This window comes from Scyliorhinus torazame, chromosome 26 (genome assembly GCF_047496885.1).
Source record: "Scyliorhinus torazame isolate Kashiwa2021f chromosome 26, sScyTor2.1, whole genome shotgun sequence".
NCBI classification, from domain to species: domain Eukaryota; kingdom Metazoa; phylum Chordata; class Chondrichthyes; order Carcharhiniformes; family Scyliorhinidae; genus Scyliorhinus; species Scyliorhinus torazame.
The window spans coordinates 33,880,903-33,907,198 of NC_092732.1; the positions used below are offsets into that span (position 1 = coordinate 33,880,903).

Here is a 26,296-nt window from a genome sequence, read left to right on the forward strand (position 1 = left end):
ATGCCTGCCCCTCTACATGTCTTTGTTTGTACTTTCCAGCTTCACATTGTTCATTACAACTCGGAGAGATATCCGGACTCGAAGGAGGCTATGAGCAAGGAAGACGGGTTGGTGGTCCTGGGAATTCTGATTGAGGTGAGGCATTTCGGGAAGTCTCAATCCAGCTCCTGTCCAACCCCCTGTTGCCAGAATCTCTGCTCAACATTGAGCCTCGCCCATGCCTGGAATAGAAATCCCGTATGTTACCAAATTTGTGTCACAACGGAACTGCAACCTCTGGCCAAGAGGTGGCAGCACCTTCCAACTCCAGTGTCATCTTGTACATGGGGTGAATAATCACTGTGCCAGTCAATGCGTTGGACGCAAACAGCAAACATTGTCTATTTTCTAACAAGCAGCAAACAGAGTCTATTTACTGAATAACCAATAAACTGGGTCTATTTCATAGCACCAGAAGAGTCTATTTTAGAGGAAGTAGCAAACAGGGTTGATTTTATCGCAACAGAAAACAGAATCCATTTACTGAGCAACAGTGAACAGTGTCTATTTTATAGCAAACAGAAAACAGAGTCTATTTTAGAACAAACAACAAACAGAATCTATTTGATAGCAAACAGAAAACAGTCTATTTTATAATAAACAGAGTATTTGATAACAAACAGAAAACAGAATCTCTTTTATAACAAACAACAAACAGTATATTTGACAGCAAACAGAAAACAGAGTCTATTTGATAGCAAACAGAAACAGTCTACTTAATAGAAAACAGAAAACAGAGTCTATTTTATAACAAACAACAAACAGATTCTATTTGATAGCAAACAGAAAACAGAATCTCTTTTATAACAAACAACAAACAGAGTCTATTTGACAGCAAACAGAAAACAGAGTCTATTTGATAGCAAACAGAAACAGTCTACTTAATAGCAAACAGAAAACAGAGTCTATTTTATAACAAACGACAAACAGAGTCTATTTTACAGCAAACAGAAAACAGGGTCTCTTTGATAGCAAACAGAAAACAGAATCTCTTTCATCACAAATGACAAACAGAGTCTATTTGACAGCAAACAGAAAACAGGGTCTATTTGATAGCAAACAGAAACAGTCTATTTTATAACAAACAACAAACAGAGTCTATTTGATAGCAAACAGAAAACAGAGTCTACTTAAAAGCAAACAGAAACAGAGTCTATTTAATAACAAACAACAAACAGAGTCTATTTGACAGCAAACAGAAAACAGAGTCTATTTACTGAGCAAACAGGGACCCCTGATGAACAATAACGTATTTACCCAGCAAAGAGTATGGGATAGTTACTTGACGTAAAATTAATCGTGTTCACCCACAGTGGTCTCCAGGTGTAACTCAATGGAGTGTGACCCGATTGTCCCCATTCTGGCTGGGACTTGAGGCATCACACTTCACCGTCATTAAGACAAAAGACTGCACACAAAACCACGGGATATTTAATGCTGACATGTTTGAACTTCTTTATTCAATAAAGTTCGGGGAGGTAGTTAACCCAGCTTACGAGAAGATACTGAGTCACTTGGAATCTGTAGCATTTGCAGGTGAGACTTTGGGTTTGGTGGGGGCGGGGGGGGGGGGGGGGAGGGGGGGGACCCCCATGACCTGACGCAGTGGCTTAATCCTGTGGGCTATATTTAATCATCACACGTTGTGTCTCCACCCATGGTCTTCCTTCGTCACCTAGTTCATTCACATGCTGTTGCTCTGGGCTATACTCGCTTTGACTCACTGGGTAGTGTTCCAGTCGCTGCTTTAGAAGGTTGCTGGGTTCAAAGGCCGCTCCATGGCCTTGGGCCCCGCCACCTGTTGTAGTGTGCCTTCGAGGCATGTCGCCACTGGAAGGGAAGCGCGTCGTGACATCCAGTCGCAGTTTCACTTTGTCCAGGAAGCGGAACACCACGCGCACGGCTCTGCTGCTGACGTCTTCGAGCTTCCTGTCATGGTAGAGCAGCTCCCACGTGTCTGGTCCCGATAAGTGAACCCGCAAAGGGTTTGAATCAGGATGCAGCTGACCTCCTATCCCAATCCAACACGTTTAAACCGGAGAGAGCTATGGTTTCCTGCGGTGGGCGCTGACCCGAACGCGATGCTCCGTTCCCCCTGCCCGCTGGTGGCGTGAACGAGGTTCATGATGTGCGCTGGCGGGGGGGGGGGGATGTAAATAAATGCAAACGGGTCTTAATGGCCATGGCTGGGAACACCCCCCCCCCCCCCCCACACAGAGACCCCTTTAATAGGGGGACCCACCAAGGGACCCCCGTGACAGGGGCATCACCCCAGGGACCCCTGGAATAGGGGACGTCCCAGGGACCCCTGTAATAGGGGTGCTCACCCCCCCCACCCCCACCCCAGGGACCAGTCATCTCCCTTCACGGTTCAGTGGCCTAAGTGGTGAAACCCCAATGCTTGTAAACATTGACCGCATCAAAGGGAGGTAAGTGCAGTCAAGTGTTGAGGTGGGGAGGGGGAGGAGAGAGAGAGAGAGAGAGTGTTGGCCAAGCGGCTTATATTGTCCTTCCTGCTGTTCAACTTCCAGGTCAGGAGGTCACGATCCCCTCTTTCGACGTCCAGTCGCTGTTTCCCTCGGTTCTGGATGAATACTTCACCTACAGAGGCTCGCTGACCACGCCACCCTGTTTCCAGAGCGTCCACTGGATCGTCCTCCACCAACGAGTACAGATCTCCCTTTCCCAGGTAGGTGTGGATCTCCAGGGGAGTCTCCGGTTGGCCAAGGCTCCGAATCCGGAAGGTAACGGTGTCTGCCATCATTCGGTAGACTAGGGATGCTCCCACCAGTAGCGCTCATGAACAAACCCCACCCCCCCCAACCGTGAAGGGCTATTATCCCGTTTTTCAGCACCATGTCTGAGGTCTGTCATCCCTTTAAGAAAGGTTTATGTCTTATCACATGGCTTCAATGATGTCATTGTGTGGGTGGAGCTGGGCTGTGGCTCTGTGGGTTTTTCCTTTCGCTTTGAGTTTGAACAGCATGGGTTGAAAGAGGTGTTTCTCCATCTTCATATTAAAAGGTGTCTCCAGACTGCTTGGTAACGTAATTAAGATAATTGTTTTATCGAAGGAATTCAAACCCGCTGTTTGGAAAGGGGAACCGAGTATCAATAACAAGTCTTAGACCAGTGAGAGTGCCGTGTGCTGGGCCGCAACTTTGAAAAGGGGTTTCTAGTTTTACTTTGATTTTGTTATTGAATTGGAACAGTAAAGGGGGATTTCATTAAGGGTTATACATAGATTACTGTAGATGTGTGGGCTCTTTATGTTTGTCGTTGATATAAATCTGGCCGACATGTGACTCCAACCCCCTCCCCCCACCCCCCCCCCCCCCCCTCCCCACACACACACGTGGTCGACTCTTAACTGTACCCCTCAAGGTGGCAAATAGGGATGGGCAATGAATACGGGGACCAGCGACTGCCCCTTGTCCCCAGCGAAGAATAAATATTTCTGGTGACCCCAGGCCAAGCGTTCCGCGTTCCTTAGGGACCGAGTGGGGAGGTCAAAGGGTGAGGGGCCCCTGACGTTTGGGCACTTTGGGGTCTCCATACAATTTGAACCCTGGAAGGACCCTCCAGATTGGATGAATGCAGAGTTGACGCCCCCCCCCACCACAAACCTCGCGAGCCTTCATCTCCTGAGACTGTCAACGTTACAGCAGAGTTAGTCTTCATTGGCTAAAGCGACCGGCGCCGGGGACAAGCTGAGGTGGTTGTAGGCGCTACAGAAATCCAAGTCTTTCTTCCCTCCCCTGAGCACCGACTGCCTTCTCTTGCTACAGATTACAGCTCTGCAGAGCCAGCTGTTCAACACGAGCGTTGGCGCGTCTCCCAGACAACCCCTCAGCAACAACTATCGGCAAACACAGCCCCTCAACAACCGGGAGATCAAAGCTTCCTTCTCATTCGGTGAGTTCCCATTCATGCTAAACTCGGTGGCTTCTCAGGGAGCGCCGCACTGTGGGAGGGTCAGGACTGAGGGAGCGCCGCACTGTGGGAGGATCAGTACTGAGGGAGCACTGCACTGTGGGAGGGTCAGTACTGAGGGAGCGCCGCACTGTGGGAGGGTCAGTACTGAGGGAGTGCCGCACTGTCAGAGGGTCAGTACTGAGGGAGTGCCGCTCTGTGGGAGGGTCAGTACTGAGGGAGCTCCGCACTGTAAGAGGGTCAGTACTGAGGGAGCTCCGCACTGTGGGAGGATCAGTACTGAGGGAGTGCCGCACTGTGGGAGGGTCAGTGCTGAGGGAGTGCCGCACTGTCAGAGGGTCAGTACTGAGGGAGTGCCGCACTGTCAGAGGGTCAGTACTGAGGGAGCGCCGCAGTGTTGGAGGGTCAGCGCTGAGGGAGTGCCGCAGTGTTGGAGGGTCAGTACTGAGGGAGCGCCACACTGTGGCAGTGTCAGTACTGAGGGAGCGCCGCACTGTGGGAGGGGCAGTACTGAGGGAGCGCCGCACTGTCGGGGGGTCAGTAATGAGGGAGCGCCACACTGTGGGAGGGTCAGTACTGAGGGAGCGCCGCACTGTGGGAGTGTCAGTACTGAGGGAGCGCCGCACTGTCGGAGGGTCAGTACTGAGGGAGCGCCGCACTGTCGGAGGGTCAGTACTGAGGGAGCTCCGCACTGTCGGAGGGTCAGTACTGAGGGAGCGCCACCCTATCGGAGGGTCAGTACTGAGGGAGCCGCAGTGTGGGAGGGTCAGTACTGAGGGAGTGCCGCACTGTGGGAGGGTCAGTACTGAGGGAGCGCCGCACTGTGGGAGGGCCAGTACTGAGGGAGCTCCGCACTGTGGGAGGGTGAGTACTGAGGGAGCTCCGCACTGTCAGAGGTTCAGTACTGAGGGAGCGCCGCACTGTCGGAGGGTCAGTACTGAGGGAGTGCCGCACTGTGGGAGGGTCAGTACTGAGGGAGTGCCGCACTGTGGGAGGGTCAGTATGGAGGGAGCTGCGCACTGAGGGAGGGTCAGTACTGAGGGAGCGCCGCACTGTGGGAGGGTCAGTACTGAGGGAGTGCCGCAGTGTGGGAGGGTCAGTACTGAGGGAGTGCCGCACTGTGGGAGGGTCAGTATGGAGGGAGCTGCGCACTGAGGGAGGGTCAGTACTGAGGGAGCGCCGCACTGTCAGAGGGTCAGTGCTGAGGGAGTGCCGCAGTGTTGGAGGGTCAGTACTGAGGGAGCGCCACACTGTGGGACTGTCAGTACTGAGGAAGCGCCACACTGTGGGAGGGTAAGTACTGAGGAAGCGCCGCACTGTGGGAGGGTCAGTGCTGAGGGAGCTCGGCACTGTGGGAGGGTCAGTATGGAGGGAGCTCCGCACTGAGGGAGGGTCAGTACTGAGGGAGCGCCGCACTGTGGCAGTGTCAGTACTGAGGGAGCGCCACACTGTGGGAGGGGCAGTACTGAGGGAGCGCCGCACTGTCGGGGGGTCAGTAATGAGGGAGCGCCACACTGTGGGAGGGTCAGTACTGAGGGAGCGCCGCACTGTGGGAGTGTCAGTACTGAGGGAGCTCCGCACTGTCGGAGGGTCAGTACTGAGGGAGTGCCGCACTGTCAGAGGGTCTGTACTGAGGGAGCGCCGCACTGTGGGAGGGTCAGTACTGAGGGAGTGCCGCACTGTGGGAGGGTCAGTACTGAGGGAGTGCCGCACTGTGGGAGGGTCAGTACTGAGGGAGTGCCGCACTGTGGGAGGGTCAGTACTGAGGGAGCGCCGCACTGTGGGAGGGTCAGTACTGAGGGAGCGCCGCACTGTCAGAGGGTCTGTACTGAGGGAGCGCCGCACTGTCGGAGGGTCAGTACAGAGGGATCTCCGCACTGTCGGAGGGTCAGTAATGAGGGAGCGCCACCCTATCGGAGGGTCAGTACTGAGGGAGCCGCAGTGTGGGAGGGTCAGTACTGAGGGAGTGCCGCACTGTGGGAGGGTCAGTACTGAGGGAGCGCCGCACTGTGGGAGGGCCAGTACTGAGGGAGCTCCGCACTGTGGGAGGGTGAGTACTGAGGGAGCTCCACACTGTCAGAGGTTCAGTACTGAGGGAGCGCCGCACTGTCGGAGGGTCAGTACTGAGGGAGTGCCGCACTGTGGGAGGGTCAGTACTGAGGGAGTGCCGCACTGTGGGAGGGTCAGTATGGAGGGAGCTGCGCACTGAGGGAGGGTCAGTACTGAGGGAGTGCCGCAGTGTGGGAGGGTCAGTACTGAGGGAGTGCCGCACTGTGGGAGGGTCAGTATGGAGGGAGCGCCACACTGTCAGAGGGTCAGTGCTGAGGGAGCGCCGCACTGTGGGAGGGTCAGTGCTGAGGGAGTGCCGCAGTGTTGGAGGGTCAGTACTGAGGGAGCGCCACACTGTGGGAGGGTAAGTACTGAGGAAGCGCCGCACTGTGGGAGGGTCAGTGCTGAGGGAGCTCGGCACTGTGGGAGGGTCAGTATGGAGGGAGCTCCGCACTGAGGGAGGGTCAGTACTGAGGGAGCGCCGCACTGTCAGAGGGTCAGTGCTGAGGGAGCGCCGAACTGTGGGAGGATCAGTGCTGAGGGAGTTCCGCAGTGTTGGAGGGTCAGCACTGAGGGAGCGCCGCACTGTGGGAGGGTCAGTACTGAGGGAGCGCCGCACTGTGGGAGGGTCAGTGCTGAGGGAGTGCCGCAGTGTTGGAGGGTCAGTACTGAGGGAGTGCCGCATTGTGGGAGGGTCAGTACTGAGGGAGAGCCGTACTGTGGGAGGGTCAGTACTGAGGGACCACCGCAGTGTGGGAGGGTCAGTACTGAGGGAGTGCCGCACTGTGGCAGGGTCAGTACTGAGGGAGTGCCGCACTGTGGGAGGATCAGTACTGAGGGAGGGCCGCACTGTGGGAGGGTCAGTACTGAGGGAGTGCCGCACTGTCAGAGGGTCAGTACAGAGGGAGCGCCGCAGTGTTGGAGGGTCAGTGCTGAGGGAGCGCTGCACTGTGGGAGTGTCAGTACTGAGGGAGCGCCGCACTGTGGGAGGGTCAGTACTGAGGGAGCGCCACACTGTCGGAGGGTCAGTGCTGAGGGAGTGCCGCACTGTGGGAGGGTCAGTACTGAGGGAGGGCCGCACTGTGGGAGGGTCAGTACTGAGGGAGTGCCGCACTGTCAGAGGGTCAGTACTGAGGGAGCGCCGCAGTGTTGGAGGGTCAGTGCTGGGCGAGTGCCGCAGTGTTGGAGGGTCAGTACTGAGGGAGCGCCACACTGTGGGAGGGTCAGTACTGAGGGAGCTCGGCACTGTGGGAGGGTCAGTACTGAGGGAGCGCCGCACTGTCAGAGGGTCAGTGCTGAGGGAGCGCCGCACTGTGGGAGGGTCAGTGCTGAGGGAGTGCCGCAGTGTTGGAGGGTCAGTACTGAGGGAGCGCCGCACTGAGGGAGGGTCAGTACTGAGGGAGCGCCGCACTGTCAGAGGGTCAGTGCTGAGGGAGCGCCGCACTGTGGGAGGGTCAGTGCTGAGGGAGTGCCGCAGTGTTGGAGGGTCAGTACTGAGGGAGCGCCGCACTGTGGGAGGGTCAGTCATGAGGGAGCGCCGCACTGTGGGAGGGGCAGTGCTGAGGGAGTGCCGCAGTGTTGGAGGGTCAGTACTGAGGGAGCGCCGCACTGTGGGAGGGTCAGTACTGAGGGAGCGCCGCACTGTGGGAGTGTCAGTACTGAGGGAGTGCCGCTCTGTGAGAGGGTCAGTACTGAGGGAGCGCCGCACTGTCGGAGGGTCAGTACTGAGGGAGTGCCGCACTGTGGGAGGGTCAGTACTGAGGGAGTGCCGCTCTGAGGGTGGGTCAGTAATGAGGGAGTGCCGCACTGTGGGAGGGTCAGTACTGAGGGAGCGCCGCAGTGTTGGAGGGTCAGTACTGAGGGAGCGCCGCACTGTCTGAGGGTCAGTACTGAGGGAGCGCCGCACTGTGAGAGGGTCAGTGCTGAGGGAGCGGCGCACTGTGGGAGGGTCAGTACTGAGGGAGCACCGCACTGTGGGAGGGTCAGTACTGAGGGAGCGTCGCACTGTCTGAGGGTCAGTACTGAGGGAGCGCCGCACTGTCTGAGGGTCAGTACTGAGGGAGCGCCGCACTGTGAGAGGGTCAGTGCTGAGGGAGCGGCGCACTGTGGGAGGGTCAGTACTGAGGGAGCACCGCACTGTGGGAGGGTCAGTACTGAGGGAGCGCTGCACTGTCAGAGGGTCAGTACTGAGGGAGCGCTGCACTGTGGGAGGGTCAGTACTGAGGGAGCGCCGCACTGTGGGAGGGTCAGTACTGAGGGAGCGCCGCACTGTGGGAGTGTCAGTACTGAGGGAGCGCCGCACTGTGGGAGGGTCAGAACTGAGGGAGTGCCGCACTGTGGGAGGGTCAGTACTGAGGGAGGGCTGTACTGTGGGAGGGTCAGTACTGAGGGAGTGCCGCACTGTCAGAGGGTCAGTACTGAGGGAGCGCCGCAGTGTTGGAGGGTCAGTGCTGAGGGAGCGCTGCACTGTGGGAGGGTCAGTACTGAGGGAGTGCCGCACTGTGGGAGGGTCAGTACTGAGGGAGCACTGCATTGTGGGAGGGTCAGTACTGAGGGAGCGCCGCACTGTGGGAGGGTCAGTGCTGAGGGAGCACCGCACTGTGGGAGGATCAGTGCTGAGGGAGCACCGCACTGTGGGAGGGTGAGTACTGAGGGAGATCCGCACTGTGGGAGGGTCAGTACTGAGGGAGCTCCGCACTGTGGGGGGGGTCAGTACTGAGGGAGCTCCGAACTGTGGGAGGGTCAGTACTGAGGGAGTGCCGCACTGTGGGAGGGTCAGTACTGAGGGAGTGCCGCACTGTGGGAGTGTCAGTACTGAGGGAGCTCCGCACTGAGGGAGGGTCAGTACTGAGGGAGCTCAGCACTGTGGGAGGGTCAGTATGGAGGGAGCTCCGCACTGAGGGAGGGTCAGTACTGAGGGAGCGCCGCACTGTCAGAGGGTCAGTGCTGAGGGAGCGCCGCACTGTGGGAGGGTCAGTGCTGAGGGAGTGCGCAGTGTTGGAGGGTCAGTACTGAGGGAGCGACGCACTGTGGGAGGGTCAGTACTGAGGGAGAGCCGCCCTGTGGGAGGGTCAGTGCTGAGGGAGTGCCGCAGTGTTGGAGGGTCAGTACTGCGGGAGCGCCGCACTGTGGGAGGGTCAGTATGGAGGGAGCTCCGCACTGAGGGAGGGTCAGTACTGAGGGAGCGCCGCACTGTCAGAGGGTCAGTGCTGAGGGAGCGCCACACAGTGGGAGGGTCAGTGCTGAGGGAGTGCGCAGTGTTGGAGGGTCAGTACTGAGGGAGCGCCGCACTGTGGGAGGGTCAGTACTGAGGGAGAGCCGCCCTGTGGGAGGGTCAGTGCTGAGGGAGTGTAGCAGTGTTGGAGGGTCAGTACTGTGGGAGTGCCGCACTGTGGGAGCGTCAGTACTGAGGGAGAGCCGCACTGTGGGAGGGTCAGTACTGAGGGACCACCGCAATGTGGGAGGGTCAGTACTGAGGGAGTTCTGCACTGTGGGAGGGTCAGTACTGAGGGAGTGCCGCACTGTGGGAGGGTCAGTACTGAGAGAGCGCCGCACTGTGGGAGGGTCAGTATTGAGGGTGCGCCGCAGTGTTGGAGGGTCAGTGCTGAGGGAGTGCTGCACTGTGGGAGGGTCAGTACTGAGGGAGGGCCGCACTGTGCGAGGGTCAGTACTGAGGGAGCGCCACACTGTGGGAGGGTCAGTACTGAGGGAGCTCCGCACTGTGGGAGGGTGAGTACTGAGGGAGCGCCGCACTGTCGGAGGGTCAGTACTGAGGGAGCGCCGCACTGTGGGAGGGTCAGTACTGAGGGAGCGCCGCACTGTGGGAGGGTCAGTACTGAGCGAGTGCCGCACTGTGGGAGGGTCAGTACTGAGGGAGTGCCGCACTGTGGGAGGGTCAGTACTGAGGGAGTGCCGCACTGTGCGAGGGTCAGTACTGAGGGAGTGCCGCACTCTCAGAGGGTCAGTACTGAGGGAGCGCCGCAGTGTTGGAGAGTCAGTGCTGAGGGAGTGCCGCACTGTCGGAGGATCAGTGCTGAGGGAGCACCGCACTGTGGGAGGGGCAGTACTGAGGGAGTGCCGCACTGTGGGAGGGTCAGTACTGAGGGAGCGCCACACTGTGAGTGGGTCAGTACTGAGGGAGCGCCGCACTTGCAGCGGATCCGTACTGAGGGAGCTCCGCACTGTGGGAGGGTCAGTATGGAGGGAGCTCCGCACTGTGGGAGGGTCAGTATGGAGGGAGCTCCGCACTGTGGGAGGGTCAGTACTGAGGGAGCTCGGCACTGTGGGAGGGTCAGTATGGAGGGAGCTCCGCACTGAGGGAGGGTCAGTACTGAGGGAGCGCCGCACTGTGGGAGGGTCAGTGCTGAGGGAGTGCGCAGTGTTGGAGGGTCAGTACTGAGGGAGCGATGCACTGTGGGAGGGTCAGTACTGAGGGAGAGCCGCCCTGTGGGAGGGTCAGTGCTGAGGGAGTGCCGCAGTGTTGGAGGGTCAGTACTGCGGGAGCGCCGCACTGTGGGAGGGTCAGTATGGAGGGAGCTCCGCACTGAGGGAGGGTCAGTACTGAGGGAGCGCCGCACTGTCAGAGGGTCAGTGCTGAGGGAGCGCCACACAGTGGGAGGGTCAGTGCTGAGGGAGTGCGCAGTGTTGGAGGGTCAGTACTGAGGGAGCGCCGCACTGTGGGAGGGTCAGTACTGAGGGAGAGCCGCCCTGTGCGAGGGTCAGTGCTCAGGGAGTGCCGCACTGTGGGAGGGTCAGTACTGTGGGAGTGCCGCACTGTGGGAGCGTCAGTACTGAGGGAGAGCCGCACTGTGGGAGGGTCAGTACTGAGGGAGTGCTGCACTGTGGGAGGGTCAGTACTGAGGGAGTGCCGCACTGTGGGAGGGTCAGTACTGAGAGAGGGCCGCACTGTGGGAGGGTCAGTATTGAGGGTGCGCCGCAGTGTTGGAGGGTCAGTGCTGAGGGAGTGCTGCACTGTGGGAGGGTCAGTACTGAGGGAGGGCCGCACTGTGCGAGGGTCAGTACTGAGGGAGCGCCACACTGTGGGAGGGTCAGTACTGAGGGAGCTCCGCACTGTGGGAGGGTGAGTACTGAGGGAGCGCCGCACTGTCGGAGGGTCAGTACTGAGGGAGCGCCGCACTGTGGGAGGGTCAGTACTGAGGGAGCGCCGCACTGTGGGAGGGTCAGTACTGAGCGAGTGCCGCACTGTGGGAGGGTCAGTACTGAGGGAGTGCCGCACTGTGGGAGGGTCAGTACTGAGGGAGTGCCGCACTGTGGGAGGTTCAGTACTGAGGGAGCGCCGCAGTGTTGGAGAGTCAGTGCTGAGGGAGCGCTGCACTGTGGGAGTGTCAGTACTGAGGGAGCGCCGCACTGTGGGGGGGTCAGTACTGAGGGAGCGCCGCACTGTGTGAGGGTCAGTACTGAGGGAGCACCGCACTGCTGGAGGGTCAGTGCTGAGGGAGCGCTGCACTGTGGGAGGGTCAGTACTGAGGGAGCGCCGCACTGTGTGAGGGTCAGTACTGAGGGAGCGCCACACTTTCTGAGGGTCAGTACTGAGGGAGCGCCGCACTGTGGGAGGGTCAGTGCTGAGGGAGCGCTGCACTGTGGGAGTGTCAGTACTGAGGGAGCGCCGCACTGTGGGGGGGTCAGTACTGAGGGAGCGCCGCACTGTCAGAGGGTCAGTGCTGAGGGAGCGCCGCACTGTGGGAGGGTCAGTGCTGAGGGAGTGCGCAGTGTTGGAGGGTCAGTACTGAGGGAGCGACGCACTGTGGGAGGGTCAGTACTGAGGGAGAGCCGCCCTGTGGGAGGGTCAGTGCTGAGGGAGTGCCGCAGTGTTGGAGGGTCAGTACTGCGGGAGCGCCGCACTGTGGGAGGGTCAGTATGGAGGGAGCTCCGCACTGAGGGAGGGTCAGTACTGAGGGAGCGCCGCACTGTCAGAGGGTCAGTGCTGAGGGAGCGCCACACAGTGGGAGGGTCAGTGCTGAGGGAGTGCGCAGTGTTGGAGAATCAGTACTGAGGGAGCGCCGCACTGTGGGAGGGTCAGTACTGAGGGAGAGCCGCCCTGTGGGAGGGTCAGTGCTGAGGGAGTGTAGCAGTGTTGGAGGGTCAGTACTGTGGGAGTGCCGCACTGTGGGAGCGTCAGTACTGAGGGAGAGCCGCACTGTGGGAGGGTCAGTACTGAGGGACCACCGCAATGTGGGAGGGTCAGTACTGAGGGAGTGCTGCACTGTGGGAGGGTCAGTACTGAGGGAGTGCCGCACTGTGGGAGGGTCAGTACTGAGAGAGCGCCGCACTGTGGGAGGGTCAGTATTGAGGGTGCGCCGCAGTGTTGGAGGGTCAGTGCTGAGGGAGTGCTGCACTGTGGGAGGGTCAGTACTGAGGGAGGGCCGCACTGTGCGAGGGTCAGTACAGAGGGAGCGCCACACTGTGGGAGGGTCAGTACTGAGGGAGCTCCGCACTGTGGGAGGGTGAGTACTGAGGGAGCGCCGCACTGTCGGAGGGTCAGTACTGAGGGAGCGCCGCACTGTGGGAGGGTCAGTACTGAGGGAGCGCCGCACTGTGGGAGGGTCAGTACTGAGCGAGTGCCGCACTGTGGGAGGGTCAGTACTGAGGGAGTGCCGCACTGTGGGAGGGTCAGTACTGAGGGAGTGCCGCACTGTGGGAGGGTCAGTACTGTGGGAGTGCCGCACTCTCAGAGGGTCAGTACTGAGGGAGCGCCGCAGTGTTGGAGAGTCAGTGCTGAGGGAGTGCCGCACTGTCGGAGGATCAGTGCTGAGGGAGCACCGCACTGTGGGAGGGTGAGTACTGAGGGAGATCCGAACTGTGGGAGGGGCAGTACTGAGGGAGTGCCGCACTGTGGGAGGGTCAGTACTGAGGGAGCGCCACACTGTGGGTGGGTCAGTACTGAGGGAGCGCCGCACTTTCAGCGGATCCGTACTGAGGGAGCTCCGCACTGTGGGAGGGTCAGTATGGAGGGAGCTCCGCACTGTGGGAGGGTCAGTATGGAGGGAGCTCCGCACTGTGGGAGGGTGAGTACTGAGGGAGCTCGGCACTGTGGGAGGGTCAGTATGGAGGGAGCTCCGCACTGTGGGAGGGTCAGTGCTGAGGGATTGCGCAGTGTTGGAGGGTCAGTACTGAGGGAGCGATGCACTGTGGGAGGGTCAGTACTGAGGGAGAGCCGCCCTGTGGGAGGGTCAGTGCTGAGGGAGTGCCGCAGTGTTGGAGGGTCAGTACTGCGGGAGCGCCGCACTGTGGGAGGGTCAGTATGGAGGGAGCTCCGCACTGAGGGGGGGTCAGTACTGAGGGAGCGCCGCACTGTCAGAGGGTCAGTGCTGAGGGAGCGCCGCACTGTGTGAGGGTCAGTACTGAGGGAGCGCCACACTTTCTGAGGGTCAGTACTGAGGGAGCGCCGCACTGTGGGAGGGTCAGTGCTGAGGGAGCGCTGCACTGTGGGAGTGTCAGTACTGAGGGAGCGCCGCACTGTGGGGGGGTCAGTACTGAGGGAGCGCCGCACTGTCAGAGGGTCAGTGCTGAGGGAGCGCCGCACTGTGGGAGGGTCAGTGCTGAGGGAGTGCGCAGTGTTGGAGGGTCAGTACTGAGGGAGCGACGCACTGTGGGAGGGTCAGTACTGAGGGAGAGCCGCCCTGTGGGAGGGTCAGTGCTGAGGGAGTGCCGCAGTGTTGGAGGGTCAGTACTGCGGGAGCGCCGCACTGTGGGAGGGTCAGTATGGAGGGAGCTCCGCACTGAGGGAGGGTCAGTACTGAGGGAGCGCCGCACTGTCAGAGGGTCAGTGCTGAGGGAGCGCCACACAGTGGGAGGGTCAGTGCTGAGGGAGTGCGCAGTGTTGGAGGGTCAGTACTGAGGGAGCGCCGCACTGTGGGAGGGTCAGTACTGAGGGAGAGCCGCCCTGTGGGAGGGTCAGTGCTGAGGGAGTGTAGCAGTGTTGGAGGGTCAGTACTGTGGGAGTGCCGCACTGTGGGAGCGTCAGTACTGAGGGAGAGCCGCACTGTGGGAGGGTCAGTACTGAGGGACCACCGCAATGTGGGAGGGTCAGTACTGAGGGAGTGCTGCACTGTGGGAGGGTCAGTACTGAGGGAGTGCCGCACTGTGGGAGGGTCAGTACTGAGAGAGCGCCGCACTGTGGGAGGGTCAGTATTGAGGGTGCGCCGCAGTGTTGGAGGGTCAGTGCTGAGGGAGTGCTGCACTGTGGGAGGGTCAGTACTGAGGGAGGGCCGCACTGTGCGAGGGTCAGTACAGAGGGAGCGCCACACTGTGGGAGGGTCAGTACTGAGGGAGCTCCGCACTGTGGGAGGGTGAGTACTGAGGGAGCGCCTCACTGTCGGAGGGTCAGTACTGAGGGAGCGCCGCACTGTGGGAGGGTCAGTACTGAGGGAGCGCCGCACTGTGGGAGGGTCAGTACTGAGCGAGTGCCGCACTGTGGGAGGGTCAGTACTGAGGGAGTGCCGCACTGTGGGAGGGTCAGTACTGAGGGAGTGCCGCACTGTGGGAGGGTCAGTACTGTGGGAGTGCCGCACTCTCAGAGGGTCAGTACTGAGGGAGCGCCGCAGTGTTGGAGAGTCAGTGCTGAGGGAGTGCCGCACTGTCGGAGGATCAGTGCTGAGGGAGCACCGCACTGTGGGAGGGTGAGTACTGAGCGAGATCCGAACTGTGGGAGGGGCAGTACTGAGGGAGTGCCGCACTGTGGGAGGGTCAGTACTGAGGGAGCGCCACACTGTGGGTGGGTCAGTACTGAGGGAGCGCCGCACTTTCAGCGGATCCGTACTGAGGGAGCTCCGCACTGTGGGAGGGTCAGTATGGAGGGAGCTCCGCACTGTGGGAGGGTCAGTATGGAGGGAGCTCCGCACTGTGGGAGGGTCAGTACTGAGGGAGCTCGGCACTGTGGGAGGGTCAGTATGGAGGGAGCTCCGCACTGAGGGAGGGTCAGTACTGAGGGAGCGCCGCACTGTGGGAGGGTCAGTGCTGAGGGAGTGCGCAGTGTTGGAGGGTCAGTACTGAGGGAGCGATGCACTGTGGGAGGGTCAGTACTGAGGGAGAGCCGCCCTGTGGGAGGGTCAGTGCTGAGGGAGTGCCGCAGTGTTGGAGGGTCAGTACTGCGGGAGCGCCGCACTGTGGGAGGGTCAGTACTGAGGGAGCGCCGCACTGTCAGAGGGTCAGTGCTGAGGGAGCGCCACACAGTGGGAGGGTCAGTGCTGAGGGAGTGCGCAGTGTTGGAGGGTCAGTACTGAGGGAGCGCCGCACTGTGGGAGGGTCAGTACTGAGGGAGAGCCGCCCTGTGGGAGGGTCAGTGCTGAGGGAGTGCCGCACTGTGGGAGGGTCAGTACTGTGGGAGTGCCGCACTGTGGGAGCGTCAGTACTGAGGGAGAGCCGCACTGTGGGAGGGTCAGTACTGAGGGACCACCGCAATGTGGGAGGGTCAGTACTGAGGGAGTGCTGCACTGTGGGAGGGTCAGTACTGAGGGAGTGCCGCACTGTGGGAGCGTCAGTACTGAGAGAGGGCCGCACTGTGGGAGGGTCAGTATTGAGGGTGCGCCGCAGTGTTGGAGGGTCAGTGCTGAGGGAGTGCTGCACTGTGGGAGGGTCAGTACTGAGGGAGGGCCGCACTGTGCGAGGGTCAGTACTGAGGGAGCGCCGCACTGTGGGAGGGTCAGTACTGAGGGAGCTCCGCACTGTGGGAGGGTGAGTACTGAGGGAGCGCCGCACTGTCGGAGGGTCAGTACTGAGGGAGCGCCGCACTGTGGGAGGGTCAGTACTGAGGGAGCGCCGCACTGTGGGAGGGTCAGTACTGAGCGAGTGCCGCACTGTGGGAGGGTCAGTACTGAGGGAGTGCCGCACTGTGGGAGGGTCAGTACTGAGGGAGTGCCGCACTGTGGGAGGTTCAGTACTGAGGGAGCGCCGCAGTGTTGGAGAGTCAGTGCTGAGGGAGCGCTGCACTGTGGGAGTGTCAGTACTGAGGGAGCGCCGCACTGTGGGGGTGTCAGTACTGAGGGAGCGCCGCACTGTGTGAGGGTCAGTACTGAGGGAGCACCGCACTGCTGGAGGGTCAGTGCTGAGGGAGCGCTGCACTGTGGGAGGGTCAGTACTGAGGGAGCGCCGCACTGTGTGAGGGTCAGTACTGAGGGAGCGCCACACTTTCTGAGGGTCAGTACTGGGGGAGCGCCGCACTGTGGGAGGGTCAGTGCTGAGGGAGCGCTGCACTGTGGGAGTGTCAGTACTGAGGGAGCGCCGCACTGTGAGGGGGTCAGTACTGAGGGACGCCGCACTGTGGGAGGGTCAGTACTGAGGGAGGGCCGCACTGTGGGAGGGTCAGTACTGAGGGAGTGCCGCACTGTCAGAGGTTCAGTACTGAGGGAGTGCCGCACTGTGGGAGGGTCAGTACTGAGGGAGCGCCGCAGTGTTGTAGGGTCAGTGCTGAGGGAATGCTGCACTGTGGGAGGGTCAGTACTGAGGGAGCGCCACACTGTGGGAGGGTCAGTACTGAGGGAGCGCCGCACTGTGGGAGGGTCAGTACTGAGGGAGCGCCACACTTTCTGAGGGTCAGTACTGAGGGAGCGCCGCACTGTGGGAGTGTCAGTACTGAGGGAGCGCCGCACTGTGGGGGGGTCAGTACTGAGGGACGCCGCACTGTGGGAGGGTCAGTACTGAGGGAGGGCCGCACTGTGGGAGGGTCAGTACTGAGGGAGTGCCGCACTGTCAGAGGTTCAGTACTGAGGGAGCGCCGCACTGTGGGAGGGTCAGTACTGAGGGAGCGCCGCAGTGTTGTAGGGTCAGTGCTGAGGGAATGCTGCACTGTGCGAGGGTCAGTACTGAGGGAGCGCCACACTGTGGGAGGGTCAGTAATGAGGGAGCTCCGCACTGTGGGAGGGTGAGTACTGAGGGAGCGCCGCACTGTGGGAGGGTCAGTACTGAGGGAGCGCCGCACTGTCAGAGGGTCAGTACTGAGGGAGCGCCGCACTGTGAGAGGGTCAGTACTGAGGGAGCTCCGCACTGTGGGAGGGTCAGTACTGAGGGAGCGCCGCACTTTCAGCGGATCCGTACTGAGGGAGCTCCGCACTGAGGGAGGGTCAGTACTGAGGGAGCTCGGCACTGTGGGAGGGTCAGTATGGAGGGAGCTCCGCACTGAGGGAGGGTCAGTACTGAGGGAGCGCCGCACTGTCAGAGGGTCAGTGCTGAGGGAGCGCCGCACTGTGGGAGGGTCAGTGCTGAGGGAGTGCGCAGTGTTGGAGGGTCAGTACTGAGGGAGCGACGCACTGTGGGAGGGTCAGTACTGAGGGAGAGCCGCCCTGTGGGAGGGTCAGTGCTGAGGGAGTGCCGCAGTGTTGGAGGGTCAGTACTGCGGGAGCGCCGCACTGTGGGAGGGTCAGTATGGAGGGAGCTCCGCACTGAGGGAGGGTCAGTACTGAGGGAGCGCCGCACTGTCAGAGGGTCAGTGCTGAGGGAGCGCCACACAGTGGGAGGGTCAGTGCTGAGGGAGTGCGCAGTGTTGGAGGGTCAGTACTGAGGGAGCGCCGCACTGTGGGAGGGCCAGTACTGAGGGAGAGCCGCCCTGTGGGAGGGCCAGTACTGAGGGAGCGCCACACAGTGGGAGGGTCAGTACTGAGGGAGCGCCGCAGTGTTGGAGGGTCAGTACTGAGGGAGTGCTGCACTGTGGGAGGGTCAGTACTGAGGGAGTGCCGCACTGTGGGAGGGTCAGTACTGAGAGAGGGCCTTACTGTGGGAGGGTCAGTATTGAGGGTGCGCCGCAGTGTTGGAGGGTCAGTGCTGAGGGAGTGCTGCACTGTGGGAGGGTGAGTACTGAGGGAGGGCCGCACTGTGCGAGGGTCAGTACTGAGGGAGCGCCACACTGTGGGAGGGTCAGTACTGAGGGAGTGCCGCAATGTGGGAGGGTCAGTACTGAGGGAGTGCTGCACTGTGGGAGGGTCAGTACTGAGGGAGTGCCGCACTGTGGGAGGGTCAGTACTGAGAGAGGGCCTTACTGTGGGAGGGTCAGTATTGAGGGTGCGCCGCAGTGTTGGAGGGTCAGTGCTGAGGGAGTGCTGCACTGTGGGAGGGTCAGTACTGAGGGAGCGCCGCACTGTGGGAGGGTCAGTACTGAGGGAGCGCCACACTTTCTGAGGGTCAGTACTGAGGGAGCGCCGCACTGTGGGAGGGTCAGTGCTGAGGGAGCGCCGCACTGTCGGAGGGTCAGTACTGAGGGAGCGCCGCACTGTGGGAGGGTCAGTACTGAGGGAGCGCCGCACTGTGGGAGGGTCAGTACTGAGCGAGTGCCGCACTGTGGGAGGGTCAGTACTGAGGGAGTGCCGCACTGTGGGAGGGTCAGTACTGAGGGAGTGCCGCACTGTGGGAGGGTCAGTATTGAGGGAGTGCCGCACTCTCAGAGGGTCAGTACTGAGGGAGCGCCGCAGCGTTGGAGAGTCAGTGCTGAGGGAGTGCCGCACTGTCGGAGGATCAGCGCTGAGGGAGCACCGCACTGTGGGAGGGTGAGTACTGAGGGAGATCCGCACTGTGGGAGGGTCAGTACTGAGGGAGTGCCGCACTGTGGGAGGGTCAGTACTGAGGGAGCTCCGCACTGTGGGAGGGTCAGTACTGAGGGAGCGCCGCACTGTGGGGGGGTCAGTACTGAGGGAGCTCCGAACTGTGGGAGGGTCAGTACTGATGGAGTGCCGCACTGTGGGAGTGTCAGTACTGAGGGAGCGCCGCACTTTCAGCGGATCCGTACTGAGGGAGCTCCGCACTGAGGGAGGGTCAGTACTGAGGGAGTGCCGCACTGTGGGAGGGTCAGTACTGATGGAGCTCGGCACTGTGGGAGGGTCAGTATGGAGGGAGCTCCGCACTGAGGGAGGGTCAGTACTGAGGGAGCGCCGCACTGTCAGAGGGTCAGTGCTGAGGGAGTGCGCAGTGTTGGAGGGTCAGTACTGAGGGAGCGACGCACTGTGGGAGGGTCAGTACTGAGGGAGAGCCGCCCTGTGGGAGGGTCAGTGCTGAGGGAGTGCCGCAGTGTTGGGGGGTCAGTAATGCGGGAGCGCCGCACTGTGGGAGGGTCAGTATGGAGGGAGCTCCGCACTGAGGGAGGGTCAGTACTGAGGGAGCGCCGCACTGTCAGAGGGTCAGTGCTGAGGGAGCGCCACACAGTGGGAGGGTCAGTGCTGAGGGAGTGCGCAGTGTTGGAGGGTCAGTACTGAGGGAGCGCCGCACTGTGGGAGGGTCAGTACTGAGGGAGAGCCGCCCTGTGGGAGGGTCAGTGCTGAGGGAGTGCCGCAGTGTTGGAGGGTCAGTACTGTGGGAGTGCCGCACTGTGGGAGCGTCAGTACTGAGGGAGAGCCGCACTGTGGGAGGGTCAGTACTGAGGGACCACCGCAATGTGGGAGGGTCAGTACTGAGGGAGTGCTGCACTGTGGGAGGGTCAGTACTGAGGGAGTGCCGCACTGTGGGAGGGTCAGTACTGAGAGAGGGCCGCACTGTGGGAGGGTCAGCATTGAGGGTGCGCCGCAGTGTTGGAGGGTCAGTGCTGAGGGAGTGCTGCACTGTGGGAGGGTCAGTACTGAGGGAGGGCCGCACTGTGCGAGGGTCAGTACTGAGGGAGCGCCACACTGTGGGAGGGTCAGTACTGAGGGAGCTCCGCACTGTGGGAGGGTGAGTACTGAGGGAGCGCCGCACTGTCGGAGGGTCAGTACTGATGGAGCGCCGCACTGTGGGAGGGTCAGTACTGAGGGAGCGCCGCACTGTGGGAGGGTCAGTACTGAGCGAGTGCCGCACTGTGGGAGGGTCAGTACTGAGGGAGTGCCGCACTGTGGGAGGGTCAGTACTGAGGGAGTGCCGCACTGTGGGAGGGTCAGTACTGAGGGAGCACCGCACTGCTGGAGGGTCAGTGCTGAGGGAGCGCTGCACTGTGGGAGGGTCAGTACTGAGGGAACGCCGCACTGTGGGAGGGTCAGTACTGAGGGAGCGCCACACTTTCTGAGGGTCAGTACTGAGGGAGCGCCGCACTGTGGGAGGGTCAGTGCTGAGGGAGCGCTGCACTGTGGGAGTGTCAGTACTGAGGGAGCGCCGCACTGTAGGGGGGTCAGTACTGAGGGAGCGCCGCACTGTGGGAGGGTCAGTACTGAGGGAGGGCCGCACTGTGGGAGGGTCAGTACTGAGGGAGCTCCGAACTGTGGGAGGGTCAGTACTGACGGAGTGCCGCAGTGTTGGAGTGTCAGTACTGAGGGAGTGCCGCACTGTGGGAGGGTCAGTACTGAGGGAGAGCCGCACTGTGGCAGGGTCAGTACTGAGGGACCACCGCAGTGTGGGAGGGTCAGTACTGAGGGAGTGCCGCACTTTGGGAGGGTCAGTACTGAGGGCGTGCCGCACTGTGGGAGGGTCAGTACTGAGGGAGGGCCGCACTGTGGGAGGGTCAGTACTGAGGGAGCGCCGCAGTGTTGGAGGGTCAGTACTGAGGGAGCTCCGCACTGTCAGAGGGTCAGTACTGAGGGAGTGCCGCACTGTGGGAGGGTCAGTACTGAGGGAGCACCGCACTGTGGGAGGGTCAGTACTGAGGGAGTGCCGCACTTTGGGAGGGTCAGTACTGAGGGAGTGCCGCACTGTGGGAGGGTCAGTACTGATGGAGCGCCGCACTGTCAGAGGGTCAGTACTGAGGGAGTGCCGCACTGTGGGAGGCTCAGTAATGAGGGAGTGCCGCACTGTCGGATGGTCAGTACTGAGGGAGCGCCACACTGTCAGAGGGTCAGTACTGAGGGAGTGCTACACTGTCAGAGGGTAAGTACTGAGGGAGTGCCGCACTGTGGGAGGGTCAGTACTGAGGGAGTGCCGCACTGTGCGAGAGTCAGTACTGAGGGAGCGCTGCACTGTCAGAGGGTCAGTACTGAGGGAGCGCCGCACTGTGGGAGGGTCAGTACTGAGGGAGGGCCGCACTGTCAGAGTTTCAGTACTGAGGGAGCGCCGCACTGTGGGAGGGTCAGTACTGAGGGAGTGCCGCACTCTCAGAGGGTCAGTACTGAGGGAGCGCCGCAGTGTTGGAGAGTCAGTGCTGAGGGAGTGCCGCACTGTCGGAGGATCAGTGCTGAGGGAGCACCGCACTGTGGGAGGGTGAGTACTGAGGGAGATCCGCACTGTGGGAGGGTCAGTACTGAGGGAGTGCCGCACTGTGGGAGGGTCAGTACTGAGGGAGCTCCGCACTGTGGGAGGGTCAGTACTGAGGGAGCGCCGCACTGTGGGGGGGTCAGTACTGAGGGAGCTCCGAACTGTGGGAGGGTCAGTACTGAGGGAGTGCCGCACTGTGGGAGTGTCAGTACTGAGGGAGCGCCGCACTTTCAGCGGATCCGTACTGAGGGAGCTCCGCACTGAGGGAGGGTCAGTACTGAGGGAGTGCCGCACTGTGGGAGGGTCAGTACTGAGGGAGCTCGGCACTGTGGGAGGGTCAGTATGGAGGGAGCTCCGCACTGAGGGAGGGTCAGTACTGAGGGAGCGCCGCACTGTCAGAGGGTCAGTGCTGAGGGAGTGCGCAGTGTTGGAGGGTCAGTACTGAGGGAGCGACGCACTGTGGGAGGGTCAGTACTGAGGGAGAGCCGCCCTGTGGGAGGGTCAGTGCTGAGGGAGTGCCGCAGTGTTGGGGGGTCAGTAATGCGGGAGCGCCGCACTGTGGGAGGGTCAGTATGGAGGGAGCTCCGCACTGAGGGAGGGTCAGTACTGAGGGAGCGCCGCACTGTCAGAGGGTCAGTGCTGAGGGAGCGCCACACAGTGGGAGGGTCAGTGCTGAGGGAGTGCGCAGTGTTGGAGGGTCAGTACTGAGGGAGCGCCGCACTGTGGGAGGGTCAGTACTGAGGGAGAGCCGCCCTGTGGGAGGGTCAGTGCTGAGGGAGTGCCGCAGTGTTGGAGGGTCAGTACTGTGGGAGAGCCGCACTGTGGGAGGGTCAGTACTGAGGGACCACCGCAATGTGGGAGGGTCAGTACTGAGGGAGTGCTGCACTGTGGGAGGGTCAGTACTGAGGGAGTGCCGCACTGTGGGAGGGTCAGTACTGAGAGAGGGCCGCACTGTGGGAGGGTCAGTATTGAGGGTGCGCCGCAGTGTTGGAGGGTCAGTGCTGAGGGAGTGCTGCACTGTGGGAGGGTCAGTACTGAGGGAGGGCCGCACTGTGCGAGGGTCAGTACTGAGGGAGCGCCACACTGTGGGAGGGTCAGTACTGAGGGAGCTCCGCACTGTGGGAGGGTGAGTACTGAGGGAGCGCCGCACTGTCGGAGGGTCAGTACTGATGGAGCGCCGCACTGTGGGAGGGTCAGTACTGAGGGAGCGCCGCACTGTGGGAGGGTCAGTACTGAGCGAGTGCCGCACTGTGGGAGGGTCAGTACTGAGGGAGTGCCGCACTGTGGGAGGGTCAGTACTGAGGGAGTGCCGCACTGTGGGAGGGTCAGTACTGAGGGAGCACCGCACTGCTGGAGGGTCAGTGCTGAGGGAGCGCTGCACTGTGGGAGGGTCAGTACTGAGGGAACGCCGCACTGTGGGAGGGTCAGTACTGAGGGAGCGCCACACTTTCTGAGGGTCAGTACTGAGGGAGCGCCGCACTGTGGGAGGGTCAGTGCTGAGGGAGCGCTGCACTGTGGGAGTGTCAGTATTGAAGGAGCGCCGCACTGTGGGGGGGTCAGTACTGAGGGAGCGCCGCACTGTGGGAGGGTCAGTACTGAGGGAGGGCCGCACTGTGGGAGGGTCAGTACTGAGGGAGTGCCGCACTGTCAGAGGTTCAGTACTGAGGGAGCGCCGCACTGTGGGAGGGTCAGTACTGAGGGAGCGCCACACTGTCGGAGGGTCAGTACTGAGGGAGCGCCGCAGTGTTGGAGGGTCAGTGCTGAGGGAGCGCCGCACTGTGGGAGGGTCAGTACTGAGGGAGCACCGCACTGTCGGAGGGTGAGTACTGAGGGAGCTCCGCACTGTGGGAGGGTCAGTACTGAGGGAGCGCCGCACTGTGGGAGGATCAGTACTGAGGGAGCTCCGCACTGTGGGAGGGTCAGTACTGAGGGAGCACCGCACTGTGGGAGGATCAGTGCTGAGGGAGCACCGCACTGTGGGAGGGTGAGTACTAAGAGAGCTCCGCACTGTGGGAGGGTCAGTACTGAGGGAGCTCCGCACTGTGGGGGGGTCAGTACTGAGGGAGCTCCGAACTGTGGGAGGGTCAGTACTGACGGAGTGCCGCACTGTGGGAGGGTCAGTACTGAGGGAGTGCCGCACTGTGGGAGGGTCAGTACTGAGGGAGCGCCGCACTGAGGGAGGGTCAGTACTGAGGGAGCGCCGCACTGTGGGAGGGTCAGTGCTGAGGGAGTGCGCAGTGTTGGAGGGTCAGTACTGAGGGAGCGCCGCACTGTGGGAGGGTCAGTACTGAGGGAGAGCCGCACTGTGGGAGGGTCAGTGCTGAGGGAGTGCCGCAGTGTTGGAGTGTCAGTACTGAGGGAGTGCCGCACTGTGGGAGGGTCAGTACTGAGGGAGAGCCGCACTGTGGCAGGGTCAGTACTGAGGGACCACCGCAGTGTGGGAGGGTCAGTACTGAGGGAGTGCCGCACTTTGGGAGGGTCAGTACTGAGGGCGTGCCGCACTGTGGGAGGGTCAGTACTGAAGGAGGGCCGCACTGTGGGAGGGTCAGTACTGAGGGAGCGCCGCAGTGTTGGAGGGTCAGTACTGAGGGAGCTCCGCACTGTCAGAGGGTCAGTACTGAGGGAGTGCCGCACTGTGGGAGGTTCAGTACTGAGGGAGCACCGCACTGTGGGAGGGTCAGTACTGAGGGAGTGCCGCACTTTGGGAGGGTCAGTACTGAGGGAGTGCCGCACTGTGGGAGGGTCAGTACTGAGGGAGCGCCGCACTTTCAGAGGGTCAGTACTGAGGGAGTGCCGCACTGTCAGAGGGTCAGTACTGAGGGAGTGCCGCACTGTGGGAGGCTCAGTAATGAGGGAGTGCCGCACTGTCGGATGGTCAGTACTGAGGGAGCGCCGCACTGTCAGAGGGTCAGTACTGAGGGAGTGCTACATTGTCAGAGGGTAAGTACTGAGGGAGTGCCGCACTGTGGGAGGGTCAGTACTGAGGGAGTGCCGCACTGTGCGAGAGTCAGTACTGAGGGAGCGCTGCACTGTCAGAGGGTCAGTACTGAGGGAGCGCCGCACTGTGGGAGGGTCAGTACTGAGGGAGGGCCGCACTGTCAGAGTTTCAGTACTGAGGGAGCGCCGCACTGTGGGAGGGTCAGTACTGAGGGAGCGCCGCACTGTGGAAGGGTCAGTACTGAGGGAGCACCGCACTGTCAGAGGGTCAGTACTGAGGGAGCGCCGCACTGTGGGAGGGTCAGTACTGAGGGAGCGCCGCACTGTCAGAGGGTCAGTACTGAGGGAGTGCTGCACTGTCAGAGGGTCAGTACTGAGGGAGTGCCGCACTGTGGGAGGGTCAGTACTGAGGGAGTGCCGCACTGTGCGAGAGTCAGTACTGAGGGAGCGCTGCACTGTCAGAGGGTCAGTACTGAGGGAGCGCCGCACTGTGGGAGGGTCAGTACTGAGGGAGCGCCGCACTGTCAGAGGGTCAGTACTGAGGGAGCACCGCACTGTGGGAGGGTCAGTACGGAGGGAGCGCCGCACTGTCGGAGGGTCAGTACTGAGGGAGCGCCGCACTGTCAGAGGGTCCGTGCTGAGGGAACGCCGCACAGTGAGAGTGTCAGTACTGAGGGAGCGCCGCACTGTGGGAGGGTCAGTACTGAGGGAGCGCCGCACTGTCAGTGGGTCAGTACTGAGGGAGTGCTGCACTGTGGGAGGGTCAGTACTGAGGGAGTGCCGCACTGTCAGTGGGTCAGTACTGAGGGAGTGCTGCACTGTGGGACGTCAGTACTGAGGGAGTGCCGCACTGTCAGAGGGTCAGTACTGAGGGAGCACCGCACTGTGGGAGGGTCAGTACTGAGGGAGCGCCACACTGTGGGAGGGTCAGTACTGAGGGAGTGCCGCACTGTGGGAGGGTCAGTGCTGAGGGAGCGCCACACTGTCAGAGGGTCAGTACTGAGGGAGCGCCGCACTGTGGGAGGGTCAGTACTGAGGGAGCGCCACACTGTGGGAGGGTCAGTACTAAGGGAGTGCCGCACTGTGGGAGGGTCAGTACTGAGGGAGCACCACACTGTCAGAGGGTCAGTACTGAGGGAGTGCCGCACTGTGGGAGGGTAATTACTGAGGGAGCGACGCACTGTGGGAGGGTCAGTGCTGAGGGAGTGCCGCACTGTGGGAGGGTCAGTACTGAGGGAGCTCCGCACTGTGGGAGGGTCAGTACTGAGGGAGCCCCGCACTGTGGGAGGGTCAGTACTGAGGGAGCGCCGCACTGTGGGAGGGTCAGTACTGAGGGAGTGCCGCACTGCGGGAGGGTCAGTACTGAGGAAGCTCCGCACTGTCGGAGGGTCAGTACTGAGGGAGCGCCGCACTGTGGGAGGGTCAGTACTGAGGGAGCGCCGCACTGTGGGAGGGTCAGTGCTGAGGGAGTGCCGCACTGTGGGAGGGTCAGTACTGAGGGAGCCCCGCACTGTGGGAGGGTCAGTGCTGAGGGAGTGCCGCACTGTCAGAGGGTCAGTACTGAGGGAGCACCGCACTGTCAGAGGGTCAGTACTGAGGGAGCGCCGCACTGTGGGGGGTTCAGTACTGAGGGAGCGCTGCACTGTGGGAGGGTCAGTACTGAGGGAGCGCTGCACTGTCAGAGGGTCAGTACTGAGGGAGCGCCGCACTGTGGGAGGGTCAGTACTGAGGGAGCGCTGCACTGTCAGAGGGTCAGTACTGAGGGAGCGCCGCACTGTGGGAGGGTCAGTACTGAGGGAGCACCGCACTGTGGGAGGGTCAGTACTGAGGGAGCGCTGCACTGTGGGAGTGTCAGTACTGAGGGAGTGCCGCACTGTGGGAGGGTCAGTACTGAGGGAGCGCCGCACTGTGGGAGGGTCAGTACTGAGGGAGCGCCGCTGCTGGTCAGGTGTGTGTTGGGGCCAAATGATTCTGGGATCTCGCTTGGCCACGGTTTACAAGTATTTGATTGGCTGCTGGGCGTTTTGGGCCTTGTTGAAATGATGACCACGATGCAAGTCCTCGTGACATCCAAATGACCAAGAGTTTAAAGAAAATGTACATTCCTTGTGTCTGCAGGTTGGACCATCGACTTCCAAAAAGCCATGCTGGATCTCCTGAAGACATTGGCGACCAGATCTCCCCAGTAAACATCGCGTAGTCTTCCCTCTGAACTCTCCTCGTCGCCGTCCCCAGGCCAATCCCA

At 61.3% G+C, this 26,296-nt stretch overlaps 1 protein-coding gene across 1 annotated transcript; it reads left to right on the forward strand.

Annotated features, from left to right (window-relative positions):
• On the forward strand, positions 1 to 26,240 carry LOC140402875 (carbonic anhydrase 14-like). Its single transcript, XM_072490501.1, has 5 exons — positions 1 to 135; positions 1,353 to 1,575; positions 2,571 to 2,728; positions 3,828 to 3,954; positions 26,170 to 26,240. Exons 1-5 carry the CDS (start codon positions 1 to 3, stop codon positions 26,238 to 26,240), a joined length of 714 nt encoding a protein of 237 aa, XP_072346602.1.
• The last annotated feature ends 56 nt before the right edge of the window (positions 26,241 to 26,296 follow it).